This window comes from Teleopsis dalmanni, chromosome 2, assembly GCF_002237135.1.
Source record: "Teleopsis dalmanni isolate 2A chromosome 2, ASM223713v2, whole genome shotgun sequence".
Classification (NCBI taxonomy): domain Eukaryota; kingdom Metazoa; phylum Arthropoda; class Insecta; order Diptera; family Diopsidae; genus Teleopsis; species Teleopsis dalmanni.
This window is the reverse complement of record NC_051847.1, coordinates 78,157,147-78,179,361: the sequence shown is the minus strand read 5'-3', so window position 1 is coordinate 78,179,361 and position 22,215 is coordinate 78,157,147. Positions and strand designations below refer to the sequence as shown.

The window sequence follows — 22,215 nt, the reverse complement described above, 5'->3', positions numbered from 1 at the left end:
TATTTTATTTTATCCTTATATTATCTTTATTTTATATTCATTTTATCTTTATTTTATCTCTATTTTATTTTTATTTTAATTATATTTTATTTTATTTTTATTTTTATTTTACTGATAATGGGTATTTGCAATACTTGAAACAGCTGCATGGTCAGCCAAAAATCCAACTCATTAAAATAATATAAAATGAATTTTTGTTGTTGTAGTTCACTGCTGTTCGAAAAACCTCTTTATTTTATTTTTAATTTATTTTAATTTTTTTTGTACTTTTTATTTTATTTTTATGTTTTTCTTTAGAACATCTAAAATTTTTAGTACAGACATTATCACATATTCTCTTTTTTAATTTTTCTTTTCCTTCCATGTTTTAAGTGCAGTAAGCCAGCACTTTATTATTTAAATTTTAATTTATTAATACACGAAATTATTTACAAGAACGAGTAAATAAGCATAATATGGTTATGTTATATTATATTTGCAATGAAAACATATCCAATTTTGAACTTTATACGTTAATTAAATGACAGTTTTTATAAAATAATATAATATAGTATTGTATGAAATTTATATAAAATCTACAAAATTGTATTCTAATACTAGTATACTAATTAAATAATTTTAAAATATAGTTCAAAGTGATTATTTAATTGTATTCCTTACGTTATGCTTAGATTTTCCAATAATCCACCATGTTTGTTTAATTGATTCTTAAGAGCTTCATAAGTTATTTCACCTCGATTGTATGGATCGGCATCTTCAAACATAGCTGTGGTTAGATCTTCAATCTATTTTTATTAATATAAAAAAATGAATATGCGTACAAATTTAATAGAATAATACTTACCTGTTCCTCTGAAAACTCCATGCCATTTTCCTCCATGCAAGCACGTATTACATCGTGTAGTTCCTTATGTTGAATCAAACCATCACCGTCAATGTCATATACTTTGAATAAAAAACGTATTTTATCATCCGCGGATTGTCCAGAAAATTGATGTATTGCATCAATGAACTCTTGTAATGATATCGAACCAGAATTGTCCTTGTCAAATATTTGAAAGACACGTTCCGTAAAGAAAGGCTGCATGTAAATAATAAAAACCATGTTAAATGCAATTAAAAAGTTGTGATATCTGTCATGTTCTGCTTACAATGTTATTGGTATCTCATAAACTTAAATGATACTTACATTCTTTGATGTAACAATTTTTTTGAACTCTTCGCGTCGTATTTCCTGCTCATTACCAACAGTGTTGCGAAATAATTGTTCCAGGCGTGCTAAGGAGCTCTTGTCGAAGCCAGTGCGTGGTCTGAAAAAAACTTTATATTAATCACGTAATTTATGAATTTTTTGTATGTAGTGTCATTTCAAAAGTAGGCATCAAAAAATATTTTGCTTTTCTTTGATTTATGGATCCATCACTAATTAAGTAGATAATAGAAAATTTCTGTAAAATATTTATTTCTAAAAATTTGTAGCAATACTTGTATTACTAATAGAGTACCTTTAAAGCACTATAAGGTCATAATTAATTAATAATAACACAACTTTTAATCAAATTTGGTTTATAAAATGTCATTCTAGTTTCTGAACTTAGCTATACTTATTGGGGTGTGATCTTCAAATTTATGTTAAAAATTTTCTAATTAATTGGCTGTACAATTTTATTAGTTATTGAAGAGACGACATGTTAAAAATTATTCGATTTTGTTCTATTTTTTGATTTGATTAATCGCTTCTGATATTTATAAATGAAATTGATTGGATTCCAATCAAAGAACTGCTACTTTCTTTTCATAGTTTGGTAATTGGATGACTCAGCTTTGTTTAAGCGCTTATCAAAAATGGACACTTATAGTGTTTCTTTGATAAAGGTGAAAACACAAGCCAGACGGCTAAAAATGTGAATAGTGTTTATAGTTTATAGTAGATACTGTAACTGTCAATCATGCCCAATTTTGGCTTCATCTATTCCATTCCGGTAATTTCGAAGTCAAAAATGCACACGCATTGGAAGGCCAATTGTTCAAAATGTCGATAAAATCATGGAAATTGTCAGGTCCAATCTACTCTTATCATGTAAGCACTGTTTCGATTACCCAAAAGCTAAAGGTTGCACAAAAAATCGTTTGTAAACATTTGAATAAGGCTGGATACAAAAAGAAACTCGATGTATGGATCGAATCCATATGAATGTGCTGACTAAGTCCATCAAATAAAAGGAATTATACATATTCGTTCTTTTATCTATTTGCATTAATTACTTATATAGAATATAGGTGTAATATGTAATTTTTTGTGGGGTTACGTGAGGGATGCGTCAGTTTTAATCTTGAACGTAACTACCGGAACCGTAAAAGTGCAATACTGACTGACAGCCAGGCAGCTATAATGGCACTCACATCTTACCAGGTAACATCCAAACTGGTATGGGAATGCATTGACAAGCTGAACACACTCGGTGGGATCAATCAGGTGCACCTTTTATGGATTCCGGGACATACTGGTATCCAAGGTAATGAAATGGCAGACAAACTTGCAAGAAGAGGCGCGGCATCAAGAATGATAGGCCCAGAACCATTCTGTGGTCTAGGCAAAGGAGCTCTATTCATTATTATGAATGACGCAGGGAAAAATGAGAGAGAACTCTATTTGTTAATGCTATCAAGACTCTCACAATCTAAAATGCTTTTAGGGACTTACAACCTAAAACGCTTTAAAGATTGCATAGTACAATCAAAAACTAACATAAGAATTATTACGGGATTACTGACCGGTCACTGCAGATTGAATAATCACCTATCGAAGTTAGGAATTCAATTCAACTCAGACTGCAGATACTGCAGAAAAGAGAGAGAAACGGCATACCATGTGCTTGGGGAGTGCCCGGCACTGATGCATAAGCGAAAGAAACACCTAGGAGGGTATTTCATGGATCATAAGGATTCAAGACTGGGGAAGATAGGATTCATACTGTCTTTCATTAAAGAAATCGGACTTGGAGAAATACTCTAACCCGACAAAGGGGCACAATAGATCTTTTAGGTCGCAGTGCACGATCCCTTACTCAATAATAATAATAATAATAATAATACGTGAGGGATCGTGTTTATGCCAGTTATTTATTGATATATAATCAAAAATTATCTCTAATGTGCTCAGTACTGTAAGAAGTGCCGTAAAGAATATGTTGTATTTCATGCATAATGGTAAGGCAGGGTCCAAATAATATTTGAAAAAAATCTACCGCAACCATGAATTATTAACTTTAATCCTGTATTAAAAACGGCAGTTACTAATAAATAAATATATTATAGTAACATACAATATAAACTTTTTTTTATCAATAAGTAAGGAAAGAAAATTATGGATAGGTTTTTTTAAGGAGTAATTTAATTTTCAGTGTATAATATTCTCCCATCTCACAGTCAAAAAGCTAAAGTTATCAAAGGAACTTTTGCTTTAATAATAAGGAAAATTATTAATTTCTTTTACAATATTTACCTTGAGTTAGTGAGGTGTGATATAAATTCCATAATTTGATTAGTTGATATCAAATTTGTGCTATCAGTATCAATCAGTCGATATAATTTATCTAGTACCTGTAATTACATTAAAAGATATGATGTTCAAAAATAATGATGCATATGCTTTAAAATATAATAACTATATCTGGATTAATAGATTAAAAATATTAAATTAGATTAAATTAGATCCTTAAGCTTAACTATTTAAAATGGACAGACATGTTTTGAACGCCATAAAAATTAATAAAAAAAACAATAATCCTGTGCTCTACAGGGATAAAGTAGCCGCTAGTTAGAAAATAATCTTAATTATAGCTCATTAGATATATTAACTTATTTCTCATATGTTTAATAAAGTATTCAATTCATTTATATAATAATTTATTAGTGGGCTAATTGACCAATTTTAATAGAAAAAAACTATAATTTATCATTTATATTTAAAAACAATTTATATTTTATTAATATATGTTTCCAATATTTCGACTACCTTCGATAGTCATCTTCAGGGAAACTCCATTTATATATAAGTATGTACTATAAATTGCATTAAAATATATCTTATATGTACTACAGAAAGTATACTTTGTACGAAACTAGATGTTAGTTGTATAGATAGAATTCTTGAGTACTTACACCACGTGTCTGCCAAATTTCTTTAAAATTTTTGAAGGTAATTTTACTTTTTTCACCACATATTACATATGCCACTGATTCAAGTTGCTCTGCGAAATCCATCTGTCTGTCATCACTGAAAAGGAAATATATATAAAATTAGTCGGTTCTAAGATTAAAGGAAATCCATATATATAATTTTTTCGTTCATAAAGTTAAAAAAATTCCCCTTAGTAATATGAAATGTGAACAAAGATTAAATGAATAATAATGTTTTAAGTTTATTGCTCTTATTATTAATATATACATTATTATTGGGCAAGTTTTCAGTTCAAACTCCCCTCGATCAATTTGCAGATCAATTTTAGATCAATTTATATTTGCAACAATATATTTTTTTTAATAAAATGTTTTTGTAGGACCATTGAATTAGTTTTCATATACCCATTTTATATATATTTCTTATTTCTTTTACGATCCTAAATTAGGTGTTGAAAAATACTACTCAAATAACTTACACTACAAAATTTTATGTACATTATCATAAAAATTTTATTAATTCTTATGTTATCTTTAAAAAGTTCAAAAAAAAGTATGTATGTATATTGATTCCTTTTTTCGAATCAGCGCAATTGGGCACTTTTACTCTTCGATAGCTGGGGGTACTACAGGGTCCCACCGATCTCATTGACTAATTTATGTATTGCCTATAAGCTTCATGATTATTCAGTTATTGATCTAAGATCTGCGTACCTCTCCGTGCGGAGAGTGATTACTCTAAGATTAGATAGTGGTAAGTAGGATAGCCTGTCAATTTTCGCATATAACTTCAGGACTCTGTCCCTTATGTATTTTTTGATCGGGTCTATTCTAAGGTCTCTTAGCATGTCGTTTGTGAGGATGTATTTGTATTCGACTTTTAAATTTTGTCCAAACAAAAGCTTTATCCGTGAAACCGAATTGTAGTTTTCATGAAACACGGATAATATATCAATAGAACATAATTAATAATGTTAATACATTATTTCTATATTTTAGTATCAATTATTAAAATTATAGTTGATGCAAAAAATGTATATCACATCAGAGAGTTGAGAGTTGATTACAGTTCTTTGATTTGATTAAAAAAGGGAGTAGGGACCAACAGACCTGCGACGACAGGTGGGTCTATAGTGTGTTTCCATTTATTTAAAAGCATAGGTTTTTATTTTTTTTATTTTATTTTGTTATAAGATGGACAAGGTTCTCGAATCTTCTTTGGTTAGATTCTACTATCAAGTTATCATTTCTTGAGTGCAGGTTATTGCTGGACATTTGGTTTTAAGAAGTTAAGAATTATTTAAAAGTTTATGTCTGTTTTAAAAACGGCGTAGGCTGTTAGTTTAAGTTAATACTGTTAACTGCTGAATTTTTCTATTAAAAAGTCTTAACTTTCTTAGATAGATAAAACTTAGTCCACTTATTGGTGCCTTAATTGGTAACAAGTTTTAGTCCGCTAGATAGTAGGAAATTTTAAAAGGAAAATGTGATTTTTTAGTAAAATAGTAATAGACAAATAATATTTTTCAGCTTTTTATACTTACTACATCAAAAAAATTTCATTAAACTATTATTTTTTTTTAATAGAAAATTTTTTTCCAAAATTAATTAAATTATTTAATTAAAAGATAAACGGAAGTCTATTATGTTGACCAATGAATTTGGTGAACGGATTTTTAGTTGTTAAAGATTTTTCGGTATAATATTTCTCAACTTTAATATGCTTATCCCAATAATTCTCCAACTTATCGATTCTATATCTTTATAGATATTATATGGGTTTCTATTAGTACTGCAAAATAATGCTATATAGTAGTTATTCTTTATTATTTTTTTAAAAATCGTTTTCTATGAAAGTGATTTTAAGTGTGAGAAGAACTAGAAGCCAGATAGAACTAAATCTTCCGAATACAAGGGCTGCTATATATATTTCTGGCCTAGGCAACAGTAGGTGCTCAACGACGAATTCCGTGAAGGTCGTCCAAAAACGGTCGTTCTGCCAGAGAACATTGATGCCGTGCGTGAACTGATAATGCAAGATCGTCATGTGACATTCCGTGAGATAGAGGCAACCTTAGGCATTTCTCCCATCAGCATACATTAGATATTACATGAAAACCTGGCCGTAAAAAAGGTTTGTCATCGTTGGTTCCCGCATAATTCGCTCAAAAAAAGGCTCGTGTCGATTGGTGCAAAGAAATGTTGAAAAAATACGTTCAAGGTGCTTCAAAAGACGTCTATAAGATCGTCACAAGTGACGAATCATGGATCTATGCGTACGAGCCCGAAACAAAACAACAATCGACCGTGTTGTCTTCGAAGATGAGCCAAATCCAACAAAAGTTGTTCGTGGAAGACGCATTTCGAAGCAAATAGTCGCCAGTTTCTTCGGCAAAACTGGTCATGTGGCAACTGTTCCGCTTAAGGCAACGAAGGGCGTCACTTCTGAGTGGTAAACCAAATTGTGGTTTGCCTGAAGTCTTCGGAAAAACGAACAAGAGAAGACGAATCATTGTTCACCATGACAACGCGAGCTCTCACATACCGGTTTAAACCAGCTCCTTTTTGACCGGCCAAAATGTCGAATTGATGGGTCATCCGCCGTACAGACTTGACTTGGCACCCAATGATTTTTTTTCATTTTCGCACATCAAGAAAAAAATGCGTGGTCAACGATTTTCGTCGCCAGAAGATGCTGTTGAAGCGTTCAAAAACCATGTTCTGGAGGTGTCTCGATCGGAGTTGAAAAAGTGCTTTGACAATTGGTTTGAGCGCATGCAAAAGTGTATAAATTAGGCTGGAGAATACTTTGAAAAACAATTTTTGATGACAAATATTCGCATTTTCATTATAAGGTCAGAAATATATATAGCAGCCCTCGTAGTCTAGTTGTTGCAATTATGCTCACTTTAATTGAATAATCTTAGCTTTCTTGAGCTCCGTGGCTAAATACTCTTTTTGATTGAATATTTTTTTCTACTATTAACTGTGTTTCTCTTCGATTGGTTCAATTGGTTTGCAATTATAATAAAAGTTTATTATGTTGCATGTTTGGAGATAATCGACATAATTGGATGGTGTAGCTTACACCTTTTTGGTCGATTTCTGGACGCTAATTATTTTTTTAGCCCAAGAGCTATGTTGACGCCATTCACAGTATACAGATGGTCTTGATCGAAGATGGTTTTTTATTTTATAAACCATTTTCTTATCGTTCTTGGCCGATTTCTGGACATTAATTATGTCCCGAAATCTTTTACTCTTGATGACGTACCGCAAATATTTGTACAAAAGAGTATACACTTATTCCTTATTAGGAAAATACATACAGACAGGAGTGTGCAGGAGTGTAAAAGAGGTTTGTGTAATTTTTAATTTTAAATATTCTCTATAATATCTCACATATTAGAAATATATTTATTACTGCAGCAAACAGTAACAGTTACTAGTTCGAAACGATTAAAATTATATATTCAAATGAATTTTGAAGAAATTGATTCCAATATATTCTATCTTTAAATGCACCCATGAATATGTATCGGTATTAAATCATCATAGATTATCTCATTTAATTTTTCATGTCGTACTTGTAGCCATTTCACACTTAAATATTCCAAATGATGCCTTATCTGAGTCGAACTAACAACAAACCATGCACTTTATAAAAAAAATACTTAATCTTGTTTATCTTTAGAGAAGTCTTGGCAATAAATAGTCAAGGAAGTGCAATGTAAACTATCTAATGTTGTTGCAGAGGCTCGTAAACAAGATTTTGTACGTCTTTTATTAAGATGCTTATAAGAAACAAAAAAGAAGCAGCATCTGCGACATTTCTGTGTGGCAAAGAGACATGCCTTTGGAATCTGCATTAGATATTTGTGTGCAAAAATTCAGTAGGTGGACATTAGGTAGTCATGTTCCAGCTGTGAGGAGCGGCGACGGTGTCTGAACATTAACAGAGATACAAGATACGGGAACAAAGACAAGAAGTAGTGGCTTACATCATGTTCAAGCTGAACGTAGTAAGGAACATACAACTACATGAGTCAAATAAGTCAATTACTAACGCCAACACTTCGAGTTCGAATACCAACAGACAACCTGGAAGTATCAATACCTAGCTGTGGTGAGATATGGATATATTCGTAAACACAGACTTGAGAATGTTGATTATAAGTTATTAATTTTATTTGTTTTAAAAAGAAAAATAATTAAAAAACTGGATTTATAACATTTTTGAATAAAAAAAGGATTTATAAAGAAAAAATAAAAATAAATTCCATAAGATTCGCATTTATAGCTCGAATGGATCATATTCTTATACAGATTAAAAAAGAAATCTAAGTTTTTTAGAATCAACAAAATTAACAAAACATCAAACATCAAAACAATTCGATTCAATAATACTATACGATACCACAGTTCAATAAATTTTAAGATTTTTTTATTCTGGGTTTCCACACTGAAAAAGAGTTATTCTGCCGTAAAATAAGCAAATATTATAACCACAAATGCAGAATTAGTTTGTTATAAATGTGTACTATAATGTAAAGGTTTTTCCAATAGTAAAGAATTGCGACAACAAAATTTTATTAATTCATTAATTAATTAATAAAATTAATTCAATATTTGGCTGACCATAGAGTTATTTCGAGTATTGTCATCTAATCATTATCAGTGCTCTAGGAATTATTTCTTATATTTTATTATTCGTAAATAATTTTTTGAGACTGCAAGTGCCAAGGGTTGAACTCATACCCTGCTAAATTTGAAGCTCAGAGTCAGTGTACATTACCCAACTGACTCAAAGCTGCGCTTGATTTATATGTTCTAACTTGGAGTTTTGTTAATTTGGGTGACAGTTCACTAACAAATTCACTTGTTGTGGTTTATTAGAATGAAATCATAAACCAGTTGTAGAATAATTTAATTAATAATTAATCCAATTAATTAATTAATAGTTTTTTGCTATAATTGTTAAATTTCAGTACTGAAATGAAGCCTTTATTAAGGATTTTAACTTAAAACTGCTATAATATTATCACTCTTCGCTATAAAATAATAGCGCAGTTAAAAAGCAATAATATGCTATTTTACTTATATTACTTCTAGAAATTATATTATGTTAAAGTATATAAATGATATTGCATATTAAAATTAAAGTGTAGTCTATTTATTAAGACTTGTAAGATTATTTTGATATAAACTGAATGATTTCTGTTATTCCAGTGGTGTACATTGAGTAGAAAACATTAATTTGTTTATGCCAAATAATTTCTTACTGTGTGTTAAATAAAAATTTCTTTGAATTAAATAGTCCATCTTAATGCTAATAAAATATAGTTTTTATAAAAAAATATTTAATCAAGTTTAGTTTTTAAATAAACTATTAGTTTTCTGTGAATTCAAATTCCATTGGCATATATAAATTCTATATATCGGGAAGTACCAAAGGGTGAACTCGCATTCTGCTAAAGAGTCGCTCAGAGTCGTTTATTAGCCAACTGATCCAAAGTGGTGCTTGATTTTTATGTTCTAATTTGGAGTTTTGTTAATTTGCTGTGACAGTTTATTAATTAATTCACTTGCTGTGTTATATTAGAATGAAATTAGCTGTAGAATAATTGAATTATTAATTAATTAAATTAATTAATTAAAAGCTTTATGCTATAATTGTTAAATTTCAGTACTGCAATGAAGTCGTTTTTAAGGATTTTAACATAAAACTGTTATAATATTACCACTATTCGTTAACTATAGAGAGAATAAAATCTGATTGATAATAGTGCAGTTAAAAATCAATAATATGCTATTTTATTAATACATCTTTCAGAAATTATATTATGAAAAAGTATATAAATGTTATTGAGTACTAAAATTGTATTGAAGTCTATTTTTCAAGACTTGTAAGACTATTTTAATATAAACTTACGGATTTCTCTAATTCCAGTGGTGTACATTGAGTAGAAAACATTAATTTGTTTATGAGACTGTTAAATATAACAGTTTAATTTAATGTTAATAATAATAATTTTTTTTGATAAGACAGCAAAATTTATTCTGTATATGTACTTATTAGTACATAGTAAGAGTGGATTCCAAGAAACCACTTAGTCCTTTTGAACGATTGTGTTAATATGTATTTATTACTTAAGCATAAAAGTAACATATTGCTCATTTGTGTTCTTTTATAAGTTTTAAATTTTTATTGAAGTTTAATATGGAAACATTTTTTACTTTATTATATTCGCCAATATGGAAATTTGTTGTAATTTTAGTATATATTGTAATAGTTAATAAATTCACTTTTTATGTTGAAGCTATATGAGCCAGTGCATTTGAGCACTGTTACTCTCTATTAACTTGAGGTATCTTCAAAATCCCTCTTTATGCCTTGACTGGATTATTGTTTATCACATCATCAGACTAAGCAATAATTCACTTTTTCATGGAAGATATTTATTTTAAATAGGACAGTGCAATAAATTGTGAGATTTAATTATTCATTATGTACTTAATTTGTTAGAATTAATTGTTCCAAATGGGATTTACAAGGAGAGTTTTAGGATATGAACTCCCCTTAAATAATTCAAACTACTTTATACTATATATAATAATTTTTTCAATTATATATTTTTATATGAGCTTTAAATTTGTTTTCAAAAACCACCTCAAATGAGAGTCTGTATACGTTTCTGTATTGGTCGTAAGTCGATATCTAACCGCATTCCCTTAATGAAATCCAACTAGTAACTATCTTTGATGTTTATGCGTTTTTCTTTGACAATCTAAAGCAAATATGTGGGAGTTTAATAGAAGTCTCTTTTCTAAAAGCTTCTGGATTTTGTTAAATATTTTGCAATATATTTCAAAATTAAAAGTTTTTATTAGAATTTTTGTGAATGATACAGCGATGTTTTGTAAAGTATAGCAAAGATTAGAGGGACAGTTTTATGGATTTTTTTCAATTATCTGATATCAGATAATTAAATTAACATTACTCTAAAGAATATTTTTTGAAATACAAATTTGTTCACAAATTTAAATATTTTTTAATGTAGTGATTACCAATTTCTATATATGATATATCGTTATTGGCTAATATGAGCTAATTTGTTTAATTTCATTTCAAAAAAAAAATTAATGATGATGGTAAAATATATAGTATATATAATACCTAAAATTTTTATTTTAGGTATTATATATATTCTATTCTATAGTCATTTAAGAGACCCATCTCCTTTTCAATTTTCAATTAAATCAATATTATTTTTTATAGTGTTATACTTAATTAAGACTAATACTTAATAAATTAAATTAAAGTTATTAATTTTTAATAATAATTTTTTGCATTTTTGCTATTAAACTTACGTTAAGCGTCCTTTTAAGTGTTCAACCCATCGGTCTTGTACGAGGTAGCCATTGCCTTCCAAATCAAATAAATAGAAAAGTTTTCTTTGGAATTCCTAAAAGAAAAAAAAATCATTAGATATATTTTTGTGACAAAAAATCTTTTTCCGGTAGATTTTGTAGTTATTATTTAAGTATTTAATCTAAAAGTAAGCAGTAAAGGGTTGAATAGAGCTCTTACTAATCCATCAAGTTTTTCAAATGTATGTATGATAGATTTAAGTAGCATTACAGAATGTAATAACCATATCTATATGGGTGTATTGTAACTGTGCGGTTGTATGTAATGAATTAACTGATAGCATAGATTCTATTGGTGGTTTAAGATTTTGTGGGCTTTGGCCGCAAAAGAAGTGGAAATTTGCAAAGTAACGAAAAGCTTTGTAAAAGACCCGGACACTAAATTATCAAATTGTTTTCAGCAATTATTGTACATAATTGATCAGAGTACAATACAGATGGACATCGCATCTCAATTGTGAGTATCATCACATACTCAATATATCATCCATGTCTCGAAAATGAGGACAACAGAGCATTTCGTCAGCATTTGTAAGAACTTCATTGAGTTATGATGTCTTCAGCATGAACAATGTTTCTGTTCTTTCTCTCCTTATCCGATCGTCTTAGATTCATTAAAAAAATTAAAAAATTCGAGTTAAAGTAGTCTATGTTGTTTTGGGCACTTCAAATATATTTTGGGTTACCGTACAATTGGCAATTGATTGAACGCCATGGTTTGATCTGGTCTTAAAATCAAGATAAAAACAAGTTAGAAATAAAAAATCATATTTTAAATATGCTAGTATGTTCCTCCATAAATGCTAATTTATATACTTTATAATATTTTTGATATCTACAAACCAAATTTATCTTAAAACCAAATTAAATTTACATATGTATTTACAAGAAATGAGGCCACTTAAGTGGATTTGCAGCATCCCACAAATTTCTTCGATTAATCTTTTTTCGATTTGTTTTGCTTCTTATTTTTTTTACCTTTTGCTATCAAAAAATGGAAATGCTGTTCACATTTTAAGGGAACAGTTTGTATTCCAAGCAATTCAGAATAGGCGAATTCTATTCTACGCCGAAACACATTTTGGGAGAAACCTGAGAATATTTAGAATTGACATTACAATTTCGGAAAGTTTTACTTTGATGACTTAAGTTTCAGATAATATAACAAACAAATTAGTGGAATTATGATTTTATATATACTGACGGTTTTAAAAAACACTTGCTAAAATAATTGCGTCAAGTATGAAAAATGTCATATAATGCAATAGTTTTATAAATTTTTACTGTCTCTGATACGAAAATTTTGTTTGTTGATATATCCATCAAGAAAAAAATAAGATTCATCATTAAAGAAAAATCGATACCAAAAATTTTCATAATTTTTTAGTTAGTTTTCATAATTTTCGTGCGTTCAGCGGTTGTTAAACGATCCATATTGTGATACTGACAGTTCACTTTGACAAAATATGTCATCGCTTATTGTAGTATTATAAATATTAGAAATAAAATTAAAAATTATTTTATTTCTGCTTCGACATATACAATCAAGTTTATTCAACCTATTAAAATGTAGGTTTTTAATGTTGAAGATTTCTAAATATTTTTAGTAAATTAAAATATTTTTAATTATACGTTCATTGCATGTAATGAACCCACTCATATTAAATATGCAGTTTTAAATATTATAATATAAAAGTGTGGATTCTTTGTTACCCACTATAATTAAAAAATTTTTTTAAAGTTTATGTTAAAGTAAAATATATACGAGTATCATAATAGAAATTAATATTTTTAAAAATCAAGCTTAATTAGTATTATTAATAAAATATTTGCACACTAAATACTCATACTGATTTTTATGTTGTACTAAAAACAATATTTTCATGGGTCTATTCATTATGACTATTACACACAACAGATGCTTAAGATATTCTTCGAACGAAAGACTTAAGACACAAACTTAATTCAGAACTTGCTTCTTCTTAGCCATGCGGCATATGGTAGATGCTTCATAACCACTCGAAGTAATTATTTTTTATTAAAAGTGCAATCTTGAAGATGTGCTTGGAAATTTAACTATCTACGAATTTGTGGCATAAAAAATTATTGTTGAAACGCTTTGGGTGTGGTTCGAAGATTAGCATAAAATGTTTTAAAAATTGTGGCATGTTTGATATGCGCATAATAAGAAACGAATTAAGCAAAACTGATAACACATTTTTATAGATGCTTTTAAAGGAAAGTTGCCTGAGTGTTAAAATTTATAATAAAAGTTGATTTAGTTTCAAGCATTTAAACTCTGCTAAATGCCGAAGAATACATATTTGCATAATATAAACAAGTTTTACTTTGTCTTAAGTACATAACGATGTAAAAATTATTTCTATCAGAGTGCCAAAGGAGTGTTATGTATAGAAATGATTTATTGTATACAATGTGTTATGTATACTAAGTCCTGGCAAAAGATGACAAACAATAATTGTTATTAAAGACTGAGAAATAACGATCTGACATAAAATTCAAGACAGTTTTGATGTAGGTGCTTTCGAACAACTGATGGAATAAATATTTCTAATAATTTTAGAAAGATTATTTTCAGCAAATATAAAAAAATCTGTGGTGATGATAAATTAGTATAAATTAGTTTTAGTGATTTATTGAAGCTTTATGATTTTAAGGAATAAACTCTTAAATGAGGAATAATTCTTTAATTTCATGAGAGACTTGATTTTGTGTAGTTATCAGAGCTTAGTTTATGTGAGATCGTATTTCTATAATTTAATCCAAACAGTGTATTTCATGTGTCTTTACTATACTTGGAGTCTAGATCATTATAGAAATATCCAGCAATATTATTCTAAAGTATTGTTAATGTGTAGTTAAGCCATTATTATAGTAGTTCATTTATTAAGAAACACTAATATAGGTTGGTATTGAAATTGTGTGTAATTAAATAACTTAATGACGGAATTTAAGTATAATATAATGCAATACTATAATATCAAGCATTAGGTTATTGTTATAATCATCTCTATTCTGAACATTCCCAAGTAATAAGTGTCTTCCAAAATGTATTTCTCCTTAGAATCAAATTCCCCTATTCTGAATAGCTTGGCAGACAACTGTTCCCTTAAAATGTTGGAAGAATAAAAAATTAATTTTTTTTTTTAACTTTGGCAGTACTTGTATTTACAAGTATTAATAAGAAGCAAAACAAACAAATGAAGAGAAATGCAACTTGCTTGACTCAAATTCCCGTTTTATTCAGAATAAGAGAAATGGAAATAGAGAAAAAACTCTTATTTCCATTTTATTCAGAATAGGGGTGAATATTGAACAAGAGCCAATATCAGAACGATAAGAATTTGTCTAGATAAGTCCAGTAATCGTGAATAACAAAAAGTGGCAGTTGAAGACTAATTTCGTTCCTAGCTATAAGTTATAAAGAATACTGCACAGCTTATAGGAAGTTATTATCGATGAATACCAATATGGGATTCGAAGCAAGTATTGTTTAAATATATATATTTTGTGATTAATAATAACAATAATACTAGACACTGATATCATGAAATTTACTAGTTTATTGTTAGGATTCTTAACATAATAGTTCGAAAGTTTGTTCTACAAGGTTGTTTATCAGAAGCACTATAAATAAGTTCGAATGTCAAAACAAGATACAGTTTAATTTGACGTTTCTGGTTATTCTGACTTCATACCACCCCATTTAATACTTATGAAATCTAGGAAATATATATATAAAATTCTACGTGTGCTTAGATTTTGTAGTTGTGATGTGAATTCAGAGAATTTTATGAAACATTCATGGACTGACTATTAGTTAATAAAAATAATGCTTAATGTATCAAGATATCAAGAGAAATAACAGTTAAAATACCATAAGGAAAGCATATTCATTGATAAATGCCATAATATTTTTTATGACTATCTCACATAAATGGATAGTCATAGTCGATAAAAGCCTTTTAAACTTCAAAAGAAATTTTGTCAAAATAAAAATAGGTTTATCGGATCAGCTAGTGTAAAAAAAGAAACTTTTTAGTGTAGAGCATAATTTGCTCTTCCAGAAAAAAAAACTATTTGAATTAATCTAAGAAATATTTTCAAACTGTTGAAGATAGCTATTTAGCAATAGTAAATAACTGTATTGTAAGTCAAAAATTCACTTAAAAAGTATTATGTACTGTTAAAACAAAACACAAATAAAAAAGTAATAAAATTAAAAGAAATAATTTTATCTAAAAAAAAACATTTGAGTACTAATTATATTGTGACAGTCATTTTATAAATGAAATAAAATTAGTAATTAAAACGTCGTCTATCTGTCGTACTTTTACATAGTACTTACATATATAAAAATTAACAATTCATTTTACTTAATAAATTTGTTTACTTAATAATTCTTTGTTTTTTAATTGAATACCTGATATATGTTTTTTCTTCAAGTTAGTAAATTAATGAATTAATTAATTATGTGTAAATAAATACTATTGACAAGTTTTTTGGTACTTAATTATAGTCAAAAAATACAAACAACAATGATTTTATTAAAAATATTATTGAAAATATAATCACAATCATCATCTTGTCACACACACAACCTATAAATACAATATAATCTCGATAACATGGGTATATAATAATTTGAGTATCTGTACTTATCTTAGTTGTAATCTCTGTAATCTGGACAAAACTAAAAACTTTTTTATCTGAATGTTTCGGATATAAAATTGATTAAAGAAATATTTTTTTCATTTTTCTATTTTTATATGTATACGAAGAATATTATTACTTTTTTTATTGCTTTATTTTTATTATTTTATTATGCATTATTGCATTATGCATATAATGCAAAAGTTAAAAGAATATTTCTATCAGAATAAATTTTAAGACCTTAAGTTATATTATATTATGCAAAGAACTATTTCATAAAAAGATATGTACGATATATGGTCAGCAAGAGAAAGTGCGATTATTTAAATAATAAAATTGTTCTGGATAAAAAGACTTCTATCTTTTTATCCTTTAAAAATGGACCTTTTTTTAAGAAATGGTACCTTTTTGAACCAATTTGTGTAGAGAAAAAAATTTTCAAGTGGCAACCGTGTAGGTAACATAATAATAAAATTTCTCCCGAGACTCCGGATTTTTCGGCAATTGAGAGTAAAGGAGCATTAGAGCATTCGGAATCGGTTATTTCGATTTTCGAGAGTATACCGTATTTGCTTTTTATTTGGTTTTAATAACCAGATATTTCTCGAAAAAAAATTATAAAAAACAACAATTAAAATACCTGATTTATTAAATAAAATAAAGCTGTTGCAGCTCATTGTTTAATAATTAAATTTATTTTTTTTGAACGTTAATGCTTATTAATTTGGTTTAAAATAATATTAAAAAGTATATCAATTGTTTAATAAAGTATTAAACCCATTGAGGTGAGTTTAATCGGACAATATTAGTTAATACTATTTAAATCTTATAATATATACATTTATCTTAAGTATTTTATTCATTTCACTTAAAGTATAAAATAATTAATTATCGCACGCTGCCTGCAAATGGCTTTGCGGCCCATTCTCAGCTTAGTTCTTGCTAACTGACTTTTTTAGTGCCAATCTTACTTTTTAAAATACCTTAGACCGAGAAATCTAAAGAGTTTATATCAGGTGAACACGGTGGCCACTGTGTTGATGAAATAAAACACGGAACGTTGTTTTTCAGCCCTTTTGGGTTGGTCGCGCCTTTTGTGAGATGTTGCTGATTCCTGTTGGAATGTCCAACGCTTGCGACCGAAATGCTCATCTGCATAGGGCTTTAGTGCTCCCTTTAAAGTAATGTTCCGTTAGAAATGGGCGTTTATTTGTACTCCACGGTCAATGAACATGGGCGGAGAGCCACCATCTGCAGTTACGGCGACCCACACAATCCCCACCAGCCGATTTTTTTTTTTATAATAAAATAAAGGTTTTGAAATTATTATTAGGAAAGAGTTAAAATTCTTTGAAAAAATAAAAATTATTTAAAATTTAAACAATTTCGACATATTCTCAAATGAAGGTTGAGTGATTGCACTCAGCCTAAGCCGTTGTACCTTAAAAATCGGAAATATTATTATTATGACATATTTGTTTATTGTTTATCGATCGTCTCCATATACTTTTTGGTCGTCCCCGATTTCTTCTATATTGCGGATTGCATTCTAATGTAGAGTATGTCGTAGGGTATGTCCCAGTTAGCCATATTTCCGCTTCATTATTTGCTTTTCAATCGGCTGCTGATTTGTAATTTTCTATAGCCGCTTATTACATATGGTTCTCGGCCACCAAATGTATAGGATCTAGTGAAGGCATATGCAGGATATACATTGTTTAGTACACAATGTACACAATGGTACAAAAATAATTCATATAATTTTTGTATAGAGGTATAGAGGTTTTCTAAAACAAAATCCTATAAATACTATACTATAAATTGATATATAACTGAAGCTATTTAGATGAACAATTTTTGATATAACTAGAGTCTTTTGACTGCCTTTTATTTATCAGTCTGTGCCTTTGTTTATATTGAAAATGGATTTTTTCTGCTCTCTTCTACGATGTTTCTTCGTTTCTTGAATCATATATATGTATATGTTATAAAGTTGTTTATTCAATAATTAATATTATATTAAAATTGAATATTTGAAGCTGCTGATGCAAAATTAAATAGTTTGTTTATCTTCTGTAATGCTTTGAGCTTTTAACGGCGTTACAACTATTATGCCCCATGCTGAGTTGTGAACACAACAAAAATTATATTTATTATTCGTTAGTATAATAATTATAAAACCCCAATGAACATACAAAAATTTACTTATCAGAAAAATCAGCAATATTGGTTTCATGTATTATCATCGACAATATTTATTATTTTGTGTCTTTAATGATAATAATAATGTCTTCAATGATAATAATGTGTACATGCTGTAGGTATATATATATATATATATATATATATATATATATATTTGATTATTATTTTGGTTAATACGAACTATCGAGAAAGAAAGTGTTAAAGACTTTTTAGGGAATCGCTTAAAAGTGTCTTCAGTGTCAAAAGCCTTTGGTTGCATTTCGCATGTGTAAGTTAATTACCGCTTTATTATTTGAAGCGATTAATTTTAATTAAATGAACAAATTTACTGCAGTTTGTCATATACAGATGGGATTAAGTAAATGATCTGGCGTAAGATAATGTTAAGTAAATTTTAATAGAAATAATTTATAAGCTTAATTTGTTATTTAAAAGATTAAGTTTGTATTATATTAAGTAAATATAATATAATTCGTCCATCAATTCTATACCGATGTGTAGCGTTTGGCAAAGCTTCAAACACTACTATTCGCCAGCTAGAAATAGCCAGACTCAGAGAAGACCTTTCAAAGCACCATGGGACATTAGGATGAATGACATCCTCAGGGACCTCAAGATTGATCCGATCTAAAAATACATAAAGGATAGAGCCCTGAAATTATTTGCGAAAACTGAGAGAGTTATCAACACCAAATCAAATCTCAGAATGGTTACAGGCTCCTCGGGTAGGTATGCAGATCTGAGGTCAATTATTGCTTAGACTGATGAAATGATAAACATTAATCCAATCAAAGCGTAAAGAGGAATTTTGAAAATATCACGAGTTAAGAAAAAGTAAAAGTGCTCAAGTTAGAGTATATGTGCTCAAATAGCTTCAACATAATAATTAAGTAAAATATTAAATTGAATCTTAACGACTGTTTTGATAAATGAAGCTTAATTCTTAATATAAACTATTTCTTGTTTTTAATTATTTGAAAATAATTTTTTTAAACTGTAAGTATCAAGAGGTAAACTCTGTCAAATTTGATCAGTTGTTCATTAGCCAACTGACCTAAAACCGCACTTGCTGTGAATTTAAAAAATTAAATGATAAAATTAATTAATTATAATTATATGAATTACATATGAATTAATTAATTATATATATTTTAAATTTTATTTTTGTTTATTTTTTTATTTAATTGATAAATTTCAATAATCTTCTAGTGTGCAATCTTATTTATTGCTTTTTATTATTTCATTTATTAAATGAAATTATTGAAAATTATATGAAAATATTAAATACATTTTAAATATAAGAATTATTTCCAAGATTACTGATGATGGATATTTGGCAATACTTGAAATAGCTTTATGGTCAGCCAAAAATTCAATTAATTAAAATAATACAAAAGAATTTTTGTTGTTGTAGTTGACTACTTTTTTTTATTTTCTTTTAATTTGCACTAAGTATGCGCAATGCTAGAAATGTGGACCAGTGAACTTTAGGAATTTTTTTAAATTTTAATTAATTTTCAAATTCATAAAATAATATTAAGGTATGTATTATGGCGAAAAGGTATTCCAGTATAAAAGTAATAATAATAGTTAATATTTTATTTTCATAACCCTTACGAAAAAAGTCATTTCATTACTACCGATTGAAACTTTCTGATCTGATGTATAATACGCGCTTTAAATAGTTTATAGATGGAGTTTAACACCATATCAGTTTATTAAACTTTGTCTGGTGTTTTAAATGACTGGAAGATAAACAATATAAGATTGACATAGTAAGTATAAAGTTAAAAATAGAAAAAATTAATAAACATAAAAAGAAAACAATTAAATAAAAATTTAAATTAGTTTTCGGAACGAGTTTCATCGAAATGCGTTATATGAACTTTAGGTCGCAATATTAAAATTAACCGGCTTTTTCGATGTATTTACAACTTCATTTGTTTTTGATCTTTTTCTTTCATTTATTGGCTTTTAGGCCCAATTTTATCTTTTTTGGTTTCACATTTAAATGAAATTAATGTGAGTCTTCTCAGTAACTTTGCATGCCAATCTTGTCTTTAAGCGTTTTGCAACTAGTCGAACATCTTTTGGACCATAAAATTTAATGATGATCGTCGTATAAAAAATGATGTTTACTGGTATTTCGGATACAACTTGAAGGGTGCAACATTTTTTCTTGGTTTATTCGACAATACAAAAAAAATAAAAAATGAAGCAAAACAAAATTCCAGACGATTTCAATGCCAAATTATTAAACTTTTGTAATTTTTATGAAGAAGCTGCTTAATCTAAACACGAGCTGGGCTTGTTGCAAGTCGTTTAAGGAACGTGAATGTCAACGCATTTTAAGGTTTGAACTTGTTAAAAAACTTGTTTTATAAACCAAAATGAAATGGTTAATAAAATGGTTAATATTTTTTGTTTTGTTAAAATTATTTATTTTTAGGTCATCGAACTGATAAAAGTATTTCAATTTGTCATGAATTGTAAAAGATAGACAGGTAATAAATGAATAGTTGGGGTTTATTTTATTTATTTTGTTTGTTGGAATTAGAGTAAACTAATTTTTTACTTACTTCGTCTAAAAACTGTTTCCGGAAGCCTTCTCTGGTGTGCTTGCCACCATCTAATAGAGCACTGCATTCTGATATCAACAACCAACGTAATTTTTCACGTCTCGCTTCCAGTTCCATTGAACTGCAGTTCTTATCTAAATTAAGATTGTAACGATCCATGTATTTGACTACATGCACTTGTTCTTCGCTGATTTCCTCCATATGTGACGGCATATCAGGTGCAGAAAATTGATTATTTGTTAAATTTATTGTTTGATTTGATTGATTCAAAAAATTTTGTGTTGGCTTCTCTTGTTCTGATAAATTAGTTATAATTTCAAAAGAGTCATCAATGTTAAGTACGGCAGGGGAGGAAGTCGATGTTTCATTGTTATGTAATTTTTCATTAACTGATGGGTTTTCTTCAATTATTTCATGTAAATCACTAATGCTTATATTTAAATTTCTGTTATTATTATTTAGTTTACTATTTTTAGTTTCATGTTCTATCACAATTTGTTGTATACTTTGTTGAGGTCTTTGTTCTGAGGCATTGGTTGGTTGCTCTGATCTTTGATCGTGGTCACGTGAACCATGCAATTTCTCGAGGTAATGCGCTGCTTGTAGTAGTACATGATTCACAGCGCTAAGTTCCTCTTCGGTTACTGCATTTGGTAAAGAGTTTTGACTGCCATAATTGGATTTATTATTTATTGGTGATTCATTTGTGGAGGTAGAGAAAGGAAGTTCATCCGAAAATGATACTTTTTTAGGTGAACGCGTTGGTGTTGGAGGAACTTCAAGCGATCTTATTGAACACACTGAGCCGCGATGGCTAGAAATTGCACTCAAGCTTGGATATTTAGTCTCGTGATCCATATTTTTTTATATATATGATTTGCGCAAATTATGTTAGTTATACACTACCATATTTTTTTTTCAATGAATTATTATTGTTTTTATATTAAGAATTTATGTAAATTAATTTAAATTAATTTAATTAAGTTAAATAATTATATATAGCTTAATTAAAGTTTTTATTTGGCTTAAATTTTTAATTATTTATCACTGCGCTTTAAAAAAAAAATAAAATTATTATATATATGTAGTTAATTCATAGTTTTTATTTGGTATTAATTTTTAATTTATTTTTCACTACGTGTCT

General features: G+C 28.2%; 1 protein-coding gene across 1 annotated transcript; it reads right to left on the bottom strand.

The window, feature by feature from the left end:
• Positions 1 to 656: 656 nt before the first annotated feature.
• Positions 657 to 21,984, bottom strand: LOC119674895. The gene is made up of 7 exons (XM_038086051.1): positions 21,072 to 21,984; positions 11,554 to 11,648; positions 4,165 to 4,279; positions 3,506 to 3,603; positions 1,190 to 1,310; positions 845 to 1,081; positions 657 to 785 (listed from the first exon to the last, which is right to left on the bottom strand). The coding sequence occupies exons 1-7, from the start codon at positions 21,927 to 21,929 to the stop codon at positions 657 to 659; spliced, it is 1,653 nt and encodes a 550-aa protein (XP_037941979.1). The 5' UTR covers positions 21,930 to 21,984.
• Positions 21,985 to 22,215: the final 231 nt, after the last annotated feature.